Raw genomic sequence first — 18923 nt, 5'->3', positions numbered from 1 at the left:
GTTGGGCCACATGCATGCTAGGCAAGTACTCTACCACTGACCTATAGCCTTAATCCTTCCTTTATGTCCTTTTTTCCTGAAATAGCATCTCATTAGATTGGCCAAGTAGCCCTTGAACTTGAAATCCTCCTGTTCAATCTCAGCTTCACAAGTAGATGGGATTATAACTCTGTCCCACAAATCCTTGCCAGACCATAGCTGTCTTAGAGCTGTAAATATCCGTATGATGACCACTTAGTGGAATTAAGGCACTTTTTTGTTTTTTGTAAAGTCAGAATTCATTTTTGTCTCTTTAATTTCTAGTATTCATGAATTTAACAGCTGTGTGACAGGAGGACATAATCGAGGAGCATCTCCCAGCGTATTATTTCCAGGGAACATAAGAATTGCTCCTGGGCCCAGTGTAGGTGGCACACACCTTTAATCCCAGCACATGGGGGCAGAGGCAGGCGGATCTCTATGAGTTCAATGGCAGCCTGTTCTACAGAGCAAGTTGCAGGACAGCCAGAGCTGCTATATAAAGAAACTCTATCTTGAAAAACAAACAAATTGCTCTTGGTGTTTTCCGACTTTATCTAAAAATAGTGTGAATCTCAGTATTTTGTTGCTTTTGGGTTTTTTTTGTTTACTTGCTTGCTTTATTCTTTCAAGGCAACACTTTGAAGTATTTTTAGCTCCCCGTCTCCCCCCCCACTCCGCCTCCATCTTCAATATTTGGGACTAAATCCAGAGCTTTGTACATGCTGGGTAAGCATTCTACCTCTGAGCTCTGTTACAGGCCCCCGTAAATGATACATTCTGAAAAATCACTCATCATTGTACTCAGGCATCATATGTCTCAGGGTCCTTACAGCACAGAAGTCACAACACAAAGACCTGGATACTCCTGTTCATGACTGCAGAAGCTGAACAGTCTCTCTTCAAACTACTCTATAAAAAATCTGTCCTGGGCTGTGTAGGTGACATTTTCTGCACTTCCGACACAGAGCTGCTAAGCCTTAAAGATATTGTCGACACCTCGACCCCTGGCCCCAGCAAGCTGTATCATTCATTGCCTTCACAGCAGCAATCTGTCTGCACCTGTTTCTTTCCTGTTCCAAAAGCCCTTTCTAGAGTTTGTGATTATTCGCCAAAATACGTCCCCTGTTCAAAGTCACTGAGACTTCAGCAGTTACTCATGCAGGGCAAAGGTCAGGAACAATGACACACAGTCATAGGAACTTTGGACAGAAAGCTGACAGACAACAGTGCTGCTGTTAATGAAGAAAACATTTGTTCTTAGGCAACCTGAAAAGAAGAGAGAAAGATCTTCCTGTGCCCGGGACATGAATGAGAGGAGCGCAGCTGTGCTGGGTAAACAGCCGGGTAGACAGTCGGAAGCAAATAAAGCACAGGAAGGTTAGGCTTGCTGGAGAGAAAACAGAGGCTCCTGAAAGTTAGGCGGCACCAGTAATAAAGAAGCAATCGGTCTCGTTTCAAAGTTGAGAGGAGAGGTAACCAGGTCCAGAGTCCCTTCAGAGACTCCTTTCTCACTTAATCCATCAGATGCTCATCAAGTGAGATCTCTGCCCTAGAGAGTGGGAAGATGGTGGAAAACCTTGGACTTTAGAAGCATGCTGCTCGGGATCATGTGACTTGTATGTCACCTTAAATGCATTACTGGTCTTCCCTAAACCTTAGTTCCTAACACATCGAAAAGTTGTTAGCACTTGGAAAACCGTGATGCATCCAAGCAACGGTTCTCCCTGATTTACCAAGATCAGTAAGTTGGTCCTGGTTGAAAATTTATCTTTAGTGTTTTAGTGTCAGGACAACAGTAGGTGCTCAACAAATATTCAGACAAATTATTGTTTGTTTGAGTAGCTCCCTGGACTGGAAACTTCACATTAATAATCATTCCAATGCATTGGAGTGCTTAAGTGCCTTCCCTTTTTGTGTTCATGAGGTAATATGTTTCTTACTCTTACTTTAAGAATACGAGTTTGGACCAGGTGGTGGTGGTAAAGGACTTTAGTCCTAGCCACTTGGGAGGCAGAGGCAGGTGGATGGATCTCTGTGAATTCCTGGCCAGCCTAGTCTACAGAGTGAATTCTAGGACAGTCAGGGATACACAGAGAAACTCTGTTTCTAAAAACCAAACCAAACAAACAATAACAAAGAGATGTCCTCCTCCACATGTATGGCATGGCACAAAATAATAAGTAAATGTGAATTTTTTTTTCTGGGGCTGAGGAACGAACCCAGGGCCTTGTGCTTGCTAGGCAAGCACTCTGCCAGTGAGCTAAATCCTCAACCCCCCAAAAATATTTTAAAAAGGGTATGAGCTTGGTCTGTTTTCATTTGTAAAATCTGAAACTGACTTATTTTGTGCAATTTTAAAAGAGAAAAAACATCTTTAAAATGTAGCTATTAGCCATCCCCTACAACAGTAACTTTGGTCCATGTGACTATGGGTTTCCCCTTGCTTTCATGTTTGTAGTGAACATCTGGATTAATGGCACAAAATGGGAGAATAGGCTGATGCATCCGAGTGTACCTTTTCATTCTGTTGTGTGGAATGGAAGACTGACACAGAGCATTCTTACCGAAGCCAAACCACTGCGTGGCTTTCCATAGAGGAACCGGGCATTCGGAAGCTCAGTGTGCTGAGCCTACTGTCTGTTTCTGAACGATGAAATAAGCAATATTACCACTAACCACCTGGACCACACTGTGAGTTTGGCCATAAAGGGCAAATCACAAGGATTGTGAGATTTGGGGCCTTTCTTTCATTCAGAAAACCTAGGTGCTTCTTTAACAGAATAGCTTCCTGGGAGCAATTACGCAACCTCTTCCACAAAGTGTGTGGTGAGCCACAGCTAATGCACTATGACCATGCGTCAAGGCCTTCCCTAGATATGGCTGACCATGAGCATAAGCCCCAGAATCTCTAATGTTTATGGGGATAAATTAAGGCAATTCATTAGTCCTGGTACACATACAGGTCATGAGATGATAAATGACCGTTGTGTTCCCAGAAATAATATTTAAAACTGTATTTCTTTTTTTTTTTTTTTACCAGATGTCTTTAAATTCACCGCAGTGTGCCCATTATGATCCCAGCATATCAGCAAAACAAACACAGTGAAGTCCTCTCTAGAGTTTACATGTTTGGGGCTATTCACATACAAGGAACCCTAATGTAACCTATGAACTTTCCCAATACAAAGCATATAGAGCAAGTCACAACATTAACATCATTAATGTTCATCACACACACACAAAATGCTATAATAGCTCTTACCTTGTTCACACAGGGCACCAACATAACTTGGAAGGCAGAGGCACCTAAATGTGTTAAAACCATCCACACACGTGGCTCCATTTCGACAAGGGTTAGAATGACATTCATCAAAATCTAAAATAAAATTGTAAATGTGAACAAAGGGGGCAAAAATGTTCTAGTAAGTGAGAGGTTGCTAGATAAGACACATGATGACAGCTAAATAAAAATTGCAGATTTTATTAAAGTAATTTGTATAAGTACATTATCTGTTTTATTTTGGTCAATGTTATACACACCAAAAAAAATTTCAATTTTTTAAATCTGAAATTATCTTTCATGAATGTTTCTTTGTTTAAACTGGAAACCCTAAAACACTTTCAAAAATATTCAGAGTAAAGTGTTTCCATTGCTAATTGGTGAATCCAAAGAGCCCAGGAACTAATAAAGAATCTCTTGTCTGGTAGTAAAGCTTCAGTTACTTCAGAGGTTTACAAAAAGACAGGATGGCCTTGTGAAGCCTTGGTGGGTATGGATTTTATTGGCAGAACCATCAAAAACCTGTTTAATTAACCCATTTAATATACAGTTTGTGTATACACAGGTTTCTCTGAAATTGCTGATCGATCCTACAGTACACCTTTTCTCCCATGACAGCTGCTAGAAGAGTGCCATAGCTCTTCGGCCAAGAGCGTCTTACCCAGTTCACACTGGTCCCCGCTGAATCCAGGTATGCAGGTGCACACATAGGAAGTCTCCGTGGGATAACAGGTGCCTCCATTGAGGCATGGATTCGTTTTGCAGTGATCAGGTCCTATCACGTTCAGGAAGATAAGAACACTTAGCCTCTCCTCCTGGGTTTAAATGTATTTTAGCACAAAATGTCACTTACTACTACCATGGCATAAGCTTTACCATAGCAGTTCAGAGATACTGCATACAAAGTTAACATTACTCTGGAGTGTTTCTTGGCATTAAAATTAATTATTAAAAATCCCATCTAGTCATTTCTAGGATTCAATCATTATTACTTGTAAACAATACATTATGACCCATCTGTCCACTAATATATTCTATGGCAGATTTAGTTGGCATGATAATGGCATTGATTTTAGTTAAAAATGATTACACATATGTGCACAGTGAATGGAAATGTATTCTTTTAAACGATGTTAGTTCATGTGAAATGGCTGGGAACACAGAACATGCATTCTTTTAGCAGATTGGCTTGTTACCAGTATTTGAATTACTATTGCCTTTTACCAATTAATGCTCTGAAACTGTCTTCGAAAGTGTGCACTGAAGTTTCTTCTGCTACATTAACATGCCTTTTCCAAAAACACGTTCCAATGTACTCCTTTAAACTATACTTGAAGAAAAGCAACACATGGATTAAACTCTGCTGTGTAAAACAACCTCAAATTCAAAATGCTCACTTAAAATGAAGCCCCAAATTTTATTACAATTTTCTTAATAAAACTAATCCTTCTAGGAGATGGATGAAAAGTCCAAACCACAAATTTTCAGTTAAATGTAATAGTTAAGATATATTTTCTAAATATAAATACTTTATACCTCTGAAGCACATATATTATTTTGTTATATAGTGTGGATATATGTATTTTTATTATGAAATTTAATATTATTTCAGAATTGCTTAGTTCTCAGAATGTCCAAGGATCCAACTAAAATTCAAAAGTTTTACCAAACAATTGAAATAAAATAGATGCTATATGTATACAACTGTGTTTTCAAAAATCTTACCTCCCCCAAATCCTGAAATAACTGCATATGAAAAGATGTCTAAGTTCTGATGAAACACTGGCTATAGAAAGAACATAATCCATTCCCAGATGAGAAGTTCAAACTCAACCTTCCTTAGCATTACGTAAAATCTGGACAACTACAGGAACCTGATGAGTCTACACATTCATTTATTCATATTAAAAATCATATGCTTACTCAATTTCTCTAAAATCTGCCTTGATTTTTCTAAAATACTTTCTTTTGTATATCCAAAGATTTTTTAAAATCTCCCTACAGTCTTGGTTTGCCACATACTAAAGAACTCTGCCTAGGGGACAAAGTTGTAGTCCATGACACACCTACTGAACAGAATCCAACTGACACTTAGGTGGTGGCCATGCTTGTGGCACTGTGACATGCTTTCAGTCCCATCATAGACACCAGATGGCACACTGAGGTACACATATCATTATATGTTTAATATAATGATTCTCCAAAGTACACTCAGTGTCAACTACCTTGAATAAATTATATTCACAAAATACTCTATCAGCCTTTTACTAAAATCATAACCTTCTAATAAATGTATTCTTCTGATTCTCAAGGTAAAATCACAGTAACATTTGTTACAGTAATATTAACATTACTAGAAGAATAATTCTAATAGCCATGACCTAAATACAGTATTTAATACGAGACATATTTTCAATCAACACAGCCCTTAAAATCCTGTTTCTTCTTCCTCCCTGTTCCCTCCCTCCATCTCTTCCTTTCTTGATTTCTTTCTAGGTAGGTGATGGTGGTTATTTGTGGGTTTCATTATTATTCCTATTTAAATATTAACATTCTAGGAACAGACAATAAGATGACTTTTCAACATTATTAGGCTAGATTTTAAAAAAGATCACTTCTGTTAAGCAAATATTCCAAGTTTTCTGGTTTACATATTATTAAATATCAGTTGTTAATTTTGTGCTATATTGAAAACCAGTAAAAGGGCAGTAAAAAGACCATGGACATGAGAGTAGGATTGTTTTGTCAACCCCACTTTTGCCATGGTGTGGCTTTGTATCCTTGGGCAAATTACTGACCCTTTCTGAATACCTCTGTCTTATCCTTTTACATGGAGCTCATGTAAAAGGATGAGTTTTAAGGCATTTTGTGAAGATTAAATGAAATGGTCTATATGAAGTAGTGTCAAATTTATGCTTTTTATAGTCAGTATATAAATAGGAATTAATTTCTCAAGAGGTAGGTAGAATGTAAACATACACTAAATACACTATGACTAAGAGCTAAGTTAGAATTGTGTAAAGTGTTTTTTCTAAGGAAGGAAATCACACTAGAATACAAACTGTAATTGATTGCACCAACCACAAGCATCTGTAAGAATAGTTACTATTCTCAAATGTCAAAGGCCTGACAGCTTATAATAGCATCTATTAAAGGGAAGGGACTTTAAAAGAAAAGTCTGATTTCCTCCAGTTTTACAGCTATGATGAATAATTGTAACACAGGACAAGGCAATATTTCAGCTGTATATGAAAACACATTGAGTTTTGCACCATTATTTCACTTTATCTACAAACTATGTTGTCTGTAAGACGCAGAAAAAAAAATGTATGTCTGTAAAGTACAGAAATGTCCATACTTAAATTCATTGCATCAAGTTATGACTCACTACTGTGGCTTGGTTAGCCTGAACAATATAAAAGTCTCTATGAATTTTACATTACACAGAACCTATATACATGTATAGGTTAGAACCAAGGGACTGATCCAAGCCTTGGAAACAGATGTATCAGTGTTGACATCTTACCTGGTAGATAAACTGCTGTGCCTTCCACGGACTCTTCATTAATGCCAATCAGGAAAGCAGTTTCATTAGAATTGTCCAGAATGGAAAATGGTGGTATGGAATGGTCAGTATTTAGATCCAGAGTGCTGATTGTTGCCTGGTTATTGTGAGCAAGAATTCTTTTTGACACTTGCTTTTCAGATGCTGTTGTTATGGAATCTTCTCCAATTAAAGATGTGTATGTTTCCTGATTAATTTCCAAGGAAGGAAAGGTGGGCTCCTCAGGCTTCTGTGGGATGGGCTGAGGTACCACACCTGTCTCAACCCTGAAAGCCACAGAAGGAGAAGTAGGATGTGGCCGCTGTGTAGCACCTACTAACTCAATGTCATCTGCAGCTGTAAGGCCGGGTCCACTCTCCAGTGTTCTGACACTGGGGGACATTCCAATTGTTTCTCCTGGATCATTGGCTTTGTTTGGGGAATCTTGGGAGGTCTCCGTTTCTTCTTCAACAGTTAGTTCTGTGGGAGCAGTTTCCAGTTCTTCTAGTAGGTTAGGCTTACTTTCATCTTCTGAAATACCTGATGTAGGTTCAGGAGACATGAACAGAGGCTCAGTTCTGTGGATATCTTTTTCACCAGATGGCTTGATGGTTGCTTCAACATTAGCACGGACTTCCTTAAAAGAACCATCCACAGGTCTTTGTGATGCAACAGCACCAGGACCCAGGTGAGCACTTGTGTGGGGAACCTCTGGGTATTCAGAGACTCCACTATTTACATAGACAGGGAAGGGGGACCGTGGTGTCTGGGGTGAGAGCTCTGCCAGAGAGAAAACCGCAGGTGTTCCTTCCGTGTAAGGTGCCAAGTCAGATCCTCCTGTCACATGAGGGATCTCTGTCCAATGCTGAGCCACAATGTGGGTACTACCAATACTTACATAAGCAGGGGGACCTGTCAATGCCTCCCCCGCTCCTGAAAAGAATTCAGGCTGGAAAGAAGGGCCTCCGTATTTCTTCTCTTCATATTCTTCCTGTGTCCTTTCCAAATGACCCAGTGTTGATATTACTTCACTTTGGTCTGCAATAGCTTGGCCATCCGACAAGGTGCTGGATTCAAATATATCATCCAGAGACACTGTTTCTATTTTGGGGCTTTCAATCTCTGGACCAACTGTGGTTAGCTTACTAGGGGTGTGCAGGGTTGACACTGTGGGAAGGAAAGTATCTAATTCTGTTTCTATGCTGGGAACTGGGACCCCAGTTGCAAAGTTAAAGCTTGTGTGCTCTGGCTGCTTTATATCCTCAGAACTTACAGACTCATTGTACATTGCTTGCCTGTAGCCAGCAAAAAGGGCGCCAGAGCCCTCAAAGGCTTCCTCAGTTGTAGAAAGGTTAACAGCTGTCTCGTACTTCTCTTGAACTTGAAGGGTTTCTTCATTACTGCTCTGTGATCCCAATGGCATCTCTGGATCTAGGTCTGTTTGTATTCCAGGGATGTACTCATATACAGGTTTAGTGTGATCAATGTCTATAATAATGTTTTTATCTGATGTCAACTCAGGTAGAATTTCAACAATAGCACTCTCAGTAATTGTCAATCCTAAATCCTTACTATCCTCTTTGTCTAGATCTATAATAATGTTTTCAGTTGGTTTTCTTCTGTTAGGTTTCAAGGTAAAACCTTCAAATCTGATGTGGTCTTGCAAACCACCTACAATACCTTCTGTGGGACTCTCATACAGCACTGTGCTTGGCGGTGTGCTAGTTGAATGCAGGGAATTCTCATTGTACTCTGAGGGATGCGGTAGCATTGCTGATGCTGTTGGTCCATCAGTAGCTCCAGCCTCATTCCTTGACATCTCTGGATGCTTTTCCAGAAACCCATCAGAAGCAAACGTACTGTCTCTGTGATTGGTTGCCTGAGTAGGTCCAGAGGTGTACATTAAACCAAGAGCATCCACTTCTCCAGACCCTTCTCCGGAATTTACATCAAAGAAATCAGCTTGTTTTGATGCCGATGCAGCAAATGCTTTGGTCATTTCCATACTGTAAGTTCGATCTAGAAAAACCGTGGAAGAGGTCGCTGCTGCTTCAGTTTCAGATGTTGAAGAATTCTCAGTAGAGATCTGTTCAGTCATGGTTTGTGGTCTGGGTGTCTGCGTTTCCTCTTCCCACCTGAGGGTCTGATTTGGAGAATGCTCCATGTCCATGTGCTTGGTGAAAGGCAGAGGTGAAGTAGTGGGTCCTTCTGTTCCTCTATCACTCAAAGTTGTGTTGGGCACTTCCTTACTATCTTGAGAGACATTGCCTGTTTTGGAAATGAGTGTTCTAACTTCATCTGTCTCATTTTCTATTCTTTCATCATCTTCCACTCTATCACTTAAAATGTTTGTTCCTAAACTATCCATGTGAGATGTCTCAGGATACAATGTGCTAAGGATCTGCTCCATTTCAGTCAAACTCACTGGTGTTGTAGGTAGAGGGGGCAAGGCCTCCCCTGATCCCAGTCCAGAGAATGAGAGATCAGTGTTTGACTCTTTAATTATTGGTTTCATAACCTTTTCGAAGAGTTGTAGACTTTCTTCCTTTTGGGTTGAGGTATCCATGACTACACTTCTGGCTGTAGATTCAGTCACTAAAGTGGTAGCTGGGAAAGAATGTGGCTTCCCAGTAGCTTCAGAAGGAGGAGTATATGATTCCGAGCCTTTGGTCCCTGGATGTGGAGTAGACTGATGAGCTATGGCCATGCCTTCCTCCCCCATTTCCTCATTAGTGTTGTATGTTGTCTTTGTCGTTAGCATGGAGTAATCTGAAGTTTGGAGTCTAGCTTCAGGAAGTGTTTGGGATTCCAAAATTCTTTGTTCTGGTGCAAGAGAACTGTGGAGAGAGTCAAAAGTCATTTGCTCTGGAGCTTTGTCCTCGGATGCTGTTTCAGTTTCAGTTGCTTGTTTTACAGGATTGACTTCCTGTTTAGACCATAATTTGGCTGGCTCCATGGTTTGGGGAAAGTCCACTGAAGTTGCGCCTTTTACCTGTATGTCCCCATTTTCTGTCGCATCGACAGTATTTCCAGTTTCTGCTGTTGGCAAAGCAGTGGATCTTTCATCTGCTTCTGTCACGGCACCCACTTCTTGAAACCCTTCATCAAAATACGGAGACTCTGTACCAGAAAAAGTGTCCACAGCAAGGGGAAGCCCTGGGTCAACAGAGCTGCTGACTGAGGCCAGCTGCTCGCCGGAGCCCTCAGCTGAGGCGATGAACTCTTCCCAGGGGAAGGCTGAGATGCTGGCTGTGGTACTGCCAAGCCCTTTGGAGGCAGGCACTAGGTTGATGTCATCTGAGGTAGGTGGTATAGATGATGAAGTCTGCACATCCCTAACTCGGTCTTTCTCAGAGCCTCCCGTCCCCAGTCTCGCCTCTTCCGTTATTGGATAAGACACTGTTGAATCTTCACTAAACTCACCGCTAAAATCTTCTCCCAAAGGAAAGGCTGTAGAAAAATTCTTTCCTTCTGCCTGGGGAGTTGGCTTTCCTGCTACTCCTGAAGTCAGTGTTTCCTCAGATGCCTGGTTCATAACTTCAGCAACTCCTCTATCCTGTGCAGTACTCAGAGCTAATCCTGTTGGTTCGGAGGGGAATGAAGCTTCCACACTGGGAGACAGAGTACTGGGTAATTCTTTTTTGACTGGGGTTTCAGACTCTAAAGTTAATAAAAATGAAGCAGCCGTGGATTCTGGATCAGCACCAGCATCTCCCGAGCCCTGTTCCATAGAAAGAGAGGGGGGCCATCCTGAGAGAGTGGGCCGCACTTCCTGGACCAGGGGCTGACTGCTACTACTGTGCTTAAAGGTCCGTGCCTCCAAACTGACCCAATCATTTGTTTCTTTAAAAGCAGGAGGAGTAGACTTTGCCATTTCCTGTTCAGCCCCCGTGGGTGTTGTCTCTGGTGTGAAACTTTCCCAGGGAGTTGAATCACTTGATGCAGCTCCATTTGAGCTTTCGAATCCCGGAGGTAAAATGAAGTGATTCGACTTCTGTGTTGGTGATTGGGCTTCAATGACAGGGGCCGACTTTATAGTTTCCTCTTTGTCTTCTTGCCTTGTCCTTTCTTCAAAAGATGTACCGGAAACCCACTCTGAAGCATCTGTTGGAATTACAGACTGTGAAGGTTTTCCACCTGTAGAGGGGAGCTCTAACTCCAAAGGAGTGCTGGTTTCAGGACTGTGGAAATGGCCATCTGTGATCGTTATCGTGCTCATATCCAAAGGGATGAGTGTATCTGGAGGACTTCCCTGTGGTAAATCAGTTACCATGGTGAAGATTTTATTTTCGTATTCTTCCACTTCCCCAGACCCTTCCATAATCGGGGCTGGAAAACTCCCTGAGAACTCTATAGTTTGCCTAGATGTCATCTCTACCCAGCTGTCCACAGCAGACAAGGAGTCATCAGTCTGTGGGGTTCCTGTTAGGGTAATTGGTTCTTCTTCCAAGACATTTACTGACACAGAACTTGAAAGTATATTAGAGGTAGTTATGGTAGGACTTTCTTTCGCCTCTTTGCCAAATGCTACTTCTGTAGCCCCAGAGAAGACTGTTTTTTGAGATACTTGGTCAATGGCACCCTCTCCTGAAGACTCTTCAGGAGACAGAGGTATAGGCTTGGGCTGCTGGTGCTCTGGATTTCCAAGGTTTGGAGTGCTCTCTGTGATGGACTCTGCCCATTTGGTGGTTTTATCATCATGGGATGAGATTGTAGGAAAAAGATCAGGCTCACCGCTTGAAAAGTGTTCTGGTGTTTCAGAGTAAGTCTCAGGTTTCCATGTGATTTCTAACAATTCGGTGGCTTCTTCAGATTGGTTAAATTGCATGGCAGTGGACAATTCCGTTTCTGCTATTATAAACTGATGGGTGTCACTTGCAGAACTGTCTGAGAAATTATGAGAAGGTGCAACACTTTCATATTGGCCACGCCGAGCTTCTGCAGCCTCTGGGTCCTTTGGCACCGTGGTGACGAGTTGCTTCCCATTGATGTACTGCACTGAGGGGGTAGTTGTGACATCGGTTGCATTTGCACAGTCCTCCTCCTCTTCTTCTTCATCTTCATCAGTGTGGTATATGTCTATTTCAAAGGAATCTGGTAATTCAGGTAAAATTTCAGCAAACAGATCATGCAGTGGGTCTGTTTCTTCACTGCATGGCTCATCTTCTTTAGGCTCTGAATCTATTGGATGACCATTCACAACCATATCACTCATTCGACCTGAAAAAAACAGAGAGTTTTCACAATACTTAAATGGAAGATTTGGCAGGGTGTGACAGAAGACAGGCTGCTCACACTCATACACATGAAAGAGAAGGGCTCTGGAGCTCTACGAGTTAAGTGCAATCACCTTGCGGCAAGTGGGTCTTGCTCTTCAAATTTGCTGTGGTGCAATTACAATAAGAAGAAAAATTCCATTTTAAGAGCGTAGGAGCAAATAATCAAAACACTTCAATATGCATAAGATGACAACAGAGTTCTCAAAAGGAAAACAGAAATTACATAGACATTTGGTCCCAAAACGCACAATTGAGGACTCTGTGAGCTGCCAAACAAAGTTGAAATTAACACCATTTCACCAGACCATATATAAAAAACAACTGGTCCCTACATTTAAAAAAAAGATTAGTCTCTATTCGGGAAGGAATGAGAAAGGATTCCTTCTGGCCTCTTCATTCTCTGCCTCAAGTGTCTATTTTTAAAAAAGTAAAATTTGTTCCTATATCATTTATAATGCAATGGTCACGTGTATTCAGTGAAGCAGTGAGAGAATATCCTGGGTACATCAAAACCAGGCCTCCCTAGATGGGAGGGACTGGTCCAGGTTTGTCTATGAAAAGACCAGAAGGAGCCTTTTACCTCTGTACATAATCATCTTTATAATATGTGCCAGGATCAGACTCATCTTATTCCTTTCTATTGACATTTTCACCAAGGATAATCCTGATGTTGTATGTAAACATTCTAATTACATATTTCAAGTCCTACATATCAAACCATTCTTTGGACTGAATGCCACACAGCACCAAACACTTAACCCAGCTGACTTTTCTGCTGCCAGAAGTACAGAACTCCCAGTCTAGGGTTCTAGGAAAAGAGAGAATTTGAGGGTTCACCCATACCAGAATGCTATTCAGCCATGTGTGATAGAGTCCGGCTACTGCAGCTGCCCTATTTATAGTGTCATTAAGGTGAACATGGTGCTTATGGAGGCACATGGAAGATACACAGACTACACCAGGCCTTCCCACCTGCCCAGGGGAATGCTTTCCCTCACACACAGGCTTAGGACAAGCTTGAGAAGCATACAGAAGAGACAAGTATGACGGAGCCAACACTGCCCCTACAAATCCATCTGTAAAAGAGAAAAACATTCCTTTCTGCTGGATTGCTCCTCTTATAAGCTGCTTCCTTCCATGTTGGGAGGCATCAATATTCAACATCCAATAAGAAAAGAGAAAAATATAGTTGGGGACAATCAAAATGATCTTTTTTTTGCCAGACCCAGTCCCACTATGCATCAGCGCAAGGCTGACTGAACTACTAAGGCAAACTCTATGGATGCGTGTTAACATTTCTCTTATATCTCCATTTACCCTAACCTATACACTCAGATTGTATTTATTCAAGCTAAGGCATATGGGTATTCAAATGACAAGACTTATTAATAATATTTATTATTATTAGATCCATGCCTAATTCTGGTGAATATAAAAGCTTAAAACAATTACAGGCTTTATCTGGCACAGATGTTGCAATTAATCTTTTACACCAACTTGAGGAAAACAATTCAATGCCTAGCCTTTCATCAAAGCATCATTCAAATGATGTCTGTCTAATTTTAGTTGTCCCTATGATCTTATAGTAAAAGTAGATACAATAAAAACTTCAGAGAGTTTGAATGAAGACACACTCTGTCCTATGAGAAGGGAAATGTAAAGACAATGTTCAAAGCATATCAAAGAGACATTTAAATGCCTTTGCATGTGAGTCTCTTTAAATAAAATGTCAATAACTAATCACTAAAACAAATACTTTCTTATCAATACTATTTGAATATAGTTAAATAAGAAACAGATTAAGTTATCACTCCAGCATACATTCATGGAAATTTAAGTAAAGGTTCAAAAAGTACCTATCATAAATGGCTTTCACTTTCATGAGTTTTATTTTGTGTTGCTTCATTAATATATAATATGCTCATTTGATAATTACTGTAATTTTTTATTGCCAACTGAAGTCACTGGATATATTTTAGTTTTACTGTGTATTTATGGATGGTAGAGTGGTTAGCACAAGAAAGCAAACCAGCCATGTGGGTTTCTTCATAACAAGAGCACCTAAAATCCCTAATAAAATATGTTAACCCCAGTCTTCATGTTATATGGATTCCTAGAAATTTCCCTACTCAATAAGACTTAACTAAAACAAAAATGCAGAATGAGAGTCAAATTAATTGTTCCCTTTTTCTGAAAGGAAGGTCCTCACAGGTTGACAAATGATCACTGCTCAGGCTGTGTTGATTTACAAATAGTGTCCTTGGATTTCTTAACATTGGTTTGAGGATGGGAAAATGTTAACTACTTGGGGTTTTGAAGTAGCATGTTTTTCACATTTTTATTCTATCAGTATATATCTGGTTTGTTCCCATGCTTTCAACATTTCATGAATAAGGGCAAAGTTTATATAAAATCTATCTACACTATGCATAAACGGGTGAATTCTTCCCTGTCACATGGCCTGCACTGCCATCAATAATTCCTTACAATTCACCAAGCCCTACTTGGTCTTCTTTGTTTATTCATTCTCCAAAATGACTCCTCCATCCCCTTTGCAGGCACCACCCCCACCCACCACACATATTATTAGAGAATTGTAAGAGCTATAATTACGGCAAACCAGAAAAGTTTCTTTGTGGCATTTGGTAGGGGAGGGGACACCTGTGCTATTGTCAAAGTCCTGTCTCCTTGCAAAATGCAGATCTGCTCTATTTCACACTAACAAGAATGACTTCACAGAGAGACTGACACTCCAGGTTCTTAGAAGAATGAGCCCTTATTGAAGACTGTTTTATTTCAGAATTTTACTCTAAGGATAATATAACTTTTATTTAGATTTCAAGAGTCAAACCACAGAACTCTGTAGGCTGCATGTATAATCTTTTCTATGTTTATATGAGTGTATTTTAACAGCTTGACTTGAATATACTAGTACCGTGGTTAATGGGTTTTTTAATGACATTTCACACAAGGCTTTATGGCTAACTGACCTTCAACTATTCACTGAGTATTTTTAAGTACTTCTCAGCAGAATTTTGCAGACATAGCACAAGTCTTGCAGTTCTTCTGTAACCAGACACAAAACATAGTTGCTGCGATGCATAGGCCACTGGTCAAAGATCAGATTCTCTTCAGGGAATTTTATAACTTCAGTTTAAGAGTCTTTAATTAAATGTAAGCTATTGCAATCTACTCAGCAGAAATATGTAAGACTGCATTTCCTTTAAAATGGAATTTGCTCTAATATATAATAAAAATATCAGATTTCCTTATTCCAAAAATAAAATAGCCATACTGTAGGGGCTTGAAAGTGCATGCAGATTTTAAAGTGAAGAATCTTGAAATTCCTCACAATATTAAATTTTCAATCATGTATATCTGTAGACCCAAATACCAGACAGAAATAAATGTTTCATTTCACTCACCTTCCCCCAGTTACTAATTGAAATAAAATGATAAGTTGCACTGTAAGGGAAAAAATTTTGATTTTTCAATCAAATTGCTTAAGATATCCTGAATCTGCAATATTTTTTTTTAATTTGGAACATTATAGATTGTCCTAGCTTGATATTCTAAACAACAAGATACAAATACCCTCCCAAACGTTGTTAGGTGCTTTTGCTCCTTCCTTCATTCCTTCAATGCTTAGGTAGCATGTGATGCTCCTATCAATACAGTCCTCCCAACACCAGAGAGGTCAACAGGGTCAAAGATCAGGAGATCCCTGTGTTCTGTGACCCTTGTCTCCTAATGGCTTAGCTAGCCTCAGTCTACTTAGAGGGCTACTCAAGCATGTTGTCTCACCCTCACAGCCCTGGTGTGCCTAGCACAGTGCACCTATTTCTCCGTTCACAAATTTCACACCCCAAAAGGGTCGTACACACATGTAAACAATGAGGCTGCTTCTGATGGCCTCACTTTGAAGAGGCAGGCATGTTACACCAATGGGAAACAGGCATCACATCTTTTCTCAGCTTCCAATAGTCCTTGAAGTTTCTTCAAGTACAAAGGCTAAATTTAGATACAATCATCTGGCCTGAGTACACTTATAGAGACATCATCAATTATAGGCTCTTCTTCCTTCAAAAGGGCCCTAAGGGATTCTATTCTCATTTTAAAAGAGCAAGAGGTTTCTTACACAGCATTTACAAGCAATCAGAGACATTTGAGAAATTTCTAAATAGTAAGAAAGTGATACATGAAAAAGACGAAATTTAGGCTTCAAAATGCTTCCCAAAACAATTCTCCAGTAGGCTGATCACGGTCCCGGATATAGCCGCACACTCAAAGAGCATTTGAGAGCACAAACTTAACCAGATAGGTCTTTAAAAAATACAAAATGATATGAATTTGGGCAAATTTCTTGGTGGAAGTGGATCTGGGAAGAGTTGGGGTGAGTATAATCAAAATATATTCTGTGAAATTCTCAAAAAAAATTTAATTTAAATACATCAAATAGGGATTGGAGAGATCATTCAACAGTTTAGAACACGGGTTGCTCTTCCATAGGATCTGAGTTAGATTGCCAATACCTACATACCCTCTCAAAAGCTGACTATAACTTCAGTCTCAAGGGATCCAACACCCTCTCTGGCCTCTATGAGTACAAGGCATGCACATGGTATGCAGACATACATTCACAAAAAAGTCATAATTTTTTAATAGAGCAAATAAAGTCCAACCATAAAGTGGAACATTATTCTCTTTTTTTCTCCTTTAGTTTTCTAGTACTCAAGTCCTTTGACAAATAGAGTTTGAGATTTAGACACATAGACAGATATTATCGAATATTTTAATACCAGAGCCAGAATAAAGAACTTAAAAGTAAGTAAATTTTTGGCTTCTATAAAGCAAAAGACTCTGATAAGTAGGTTGTAGAGTTTCTCTTCAGATCCTAGAATTATATCCATCAAGTTACAGTGTACAAACGCAACTCTGTTTTGCCATTCCTCTGTCAAAATCTAGCCTTGCCTCCAGCCATCTCTTCAACCTGACTCTGTCAAATGGACATTCAAACAGTCCCAAGACCTGGTACACAATCATTCCACCCCTTCCATTCTTCATTGGCATTCTCTGCACCTGCACATCAGGGGCCAGCAAGTCCAGAGTCCTATTTCACTACCTCCCTCATTCCTGCTCCAGATGTGTTTAAAAAAAAAAGACAGCATCTTCATTTCCCCCACTTAACAGTGTCCATCAATTTATGAAGTCTCAGTTCAGATGGACAGATGATAAGGTGATATTCTCACACATAAAAATGGCTGGACTTCTATGTGTGGGGCACAGGACTTACATTAAATTGTTGGTTAGTATAAATTAATTTGTTTCTGTCATCCTCCTGCCTCAGCTTCCCAAGTGCTGGCATTACAGGCTTGTGCTATCACATGAACTTCATTTTCTCACCTCACTCTTCTCATTTCTATTTTTCAGCATAAAGTGATCCTATACGAATATGGTGATACCCTGTAAACACCTAATATTCTATCCATTTAGTCCTCCTTTTGAGAGTTGAGTTGGAAGATCATCTTTCTAGTAACTTATCATCAAGAATCAAAAGACTGTCATTGTGCTAAAGTTCCTTTGAAGATTTATATGTCCAAATTAAAAAAAAAATAGTCTTTGAAGGTAACTACAGCTCAAAGACTGAGTGTAGTGGGTAGCCATTCCAACTTGGTTCTGGAAGTTCCAACCCCCATTGAGACTCTGGCAACTGTCGCGCCTACGAGGCGGGGCGAGGGGAGGCGCCTGGGGACCCGAGAGCTGGATGGGCGAGCGCTCGCTCTGGGCGCTCTCTCGTGCCGGGACGCTGACCAGTGCAGATTGACTGTGTAGAGCTCCGGAGAACACCGTTGGACTGCATTACACCTTCCCCAGACCCTGCGACCTACCCATTACTTAATTTGTGAGTTTCGCCATTAAATAAATATCCTTTTAACTACGTGGAGTGGCCAAAATAATTTCTCCAATATCTGGCGCTCACGTGGGGCAAACTCCAAAGGCCTGGGAGGCTCCCACCGTCTCCTCCCTAGCTGGCGGGTACCTAAACCCGCCTGCAAAGTTCCATATAACCAGGGAACACCTACACGGTTCCATTCCCGAAAAAGGGAGCAGCTAGTCCTATCTCAATTCCCTAGCTTAGCCCCAGACCAGCGAAAGAGGCAGGAGAGTGCTAGCTCCGATTTCCGCCATCTCCGCCATTCCGCCATAAATAAAACACTGATGGCCAATGACCAGGCAGGAGGTAGGTGGGACAAGGAGAGAGGAGAATTCTGGGAAGCAGAAGGCTGAAAGAGAGACACTGTAGCCACCGCCAGGAGAAGCAGCATGTAGAGACTCTGGTAAGCCACCAGCCACGTGGCAAGGTATAGATTTATAGAAATGGGTTAATTTAAGATAAAAGAACAGTTAGCAGGAAGCCTGCCATGGCCATACAGTTTATAAGTGATATAAGCGTCTGAGTGATTATTTTATAAGTGGATTGTGGGACTAAGGGGCTTGGGGAACCTGGAGAGAAGCCCTCCAGCTACAACTGAGACACAACTAATGAATCATACCAAAAACAAAAACAAAAACAAAATAAAACAAACAACAACAACAACAAAAACACCTCAGATAGTAGAGAATTTGGGGTTTTGAAAATCTAGTCTGAATGTGCAGCCATAGTCTCAATATTTTTTTAATTATGCACTGTCTGTACCAATCTATGTAGGCTTCTATGAAGGCAGTGAATACTAGTTCTTTTTTTTATTCTTCAAACATAAATGAATTGAACAAACTTATTTGATCAGGACAAAAAAAA

At 40.4% G+C, this 18923-nt stretch overlaps 1 protein-coding gene across 3 annotated transcripts in view; it reads right to left on the bottom strand.

The window, feature by feature from the left end:
• Vcan (versican) overlaps positions 1-18923 on the bottom strand; it is a 103249-nt gene that overhangs the window by 32341 nt on the left and 51985 nt on the right. For 2 of the 3 annotated variants that reach the window (XM_028854149.2, XM_028854151.2), the window contains 3 exons: positions 6828-12065; positions 3963-4076; positions 3284-3397 (listed from right to left, as the gene is read on the bottom strand). In XM_028854149.2, the coding sequence (XP_028709982.1) occupies positions 3284-3397; positions 3963-4076; positions 6828-12065 (5466 nt within the window). The remainder of the gene's footprint in view (positions 1-3283; positions 3398-3962; positions 4077-6827; positions 12066-18923) is intronic. The other variant, XM_028854152.2, reaches the window with a different exon arrangement.

The sequence above is a fragment of the Peromyscus leucopus genome, chromosome 11 (genome assembly GCF_004664715.2).
Source record: "Peromyscus leucopus breed LL Stock chromosome 11, UCI_PerLeu_2.1, whole genome shotgun sequence".
NCBI classification, from domain to species: domain Eukaryota; kingdom Metazoa; phylum Chordata; class Mammalia; order Rodentia; family Cricetidae; genus Peromyscus; species Peromyscus leucopus.
This window is presented reverse-complemented; position numbering and strand designations above follow the sequence as displayed.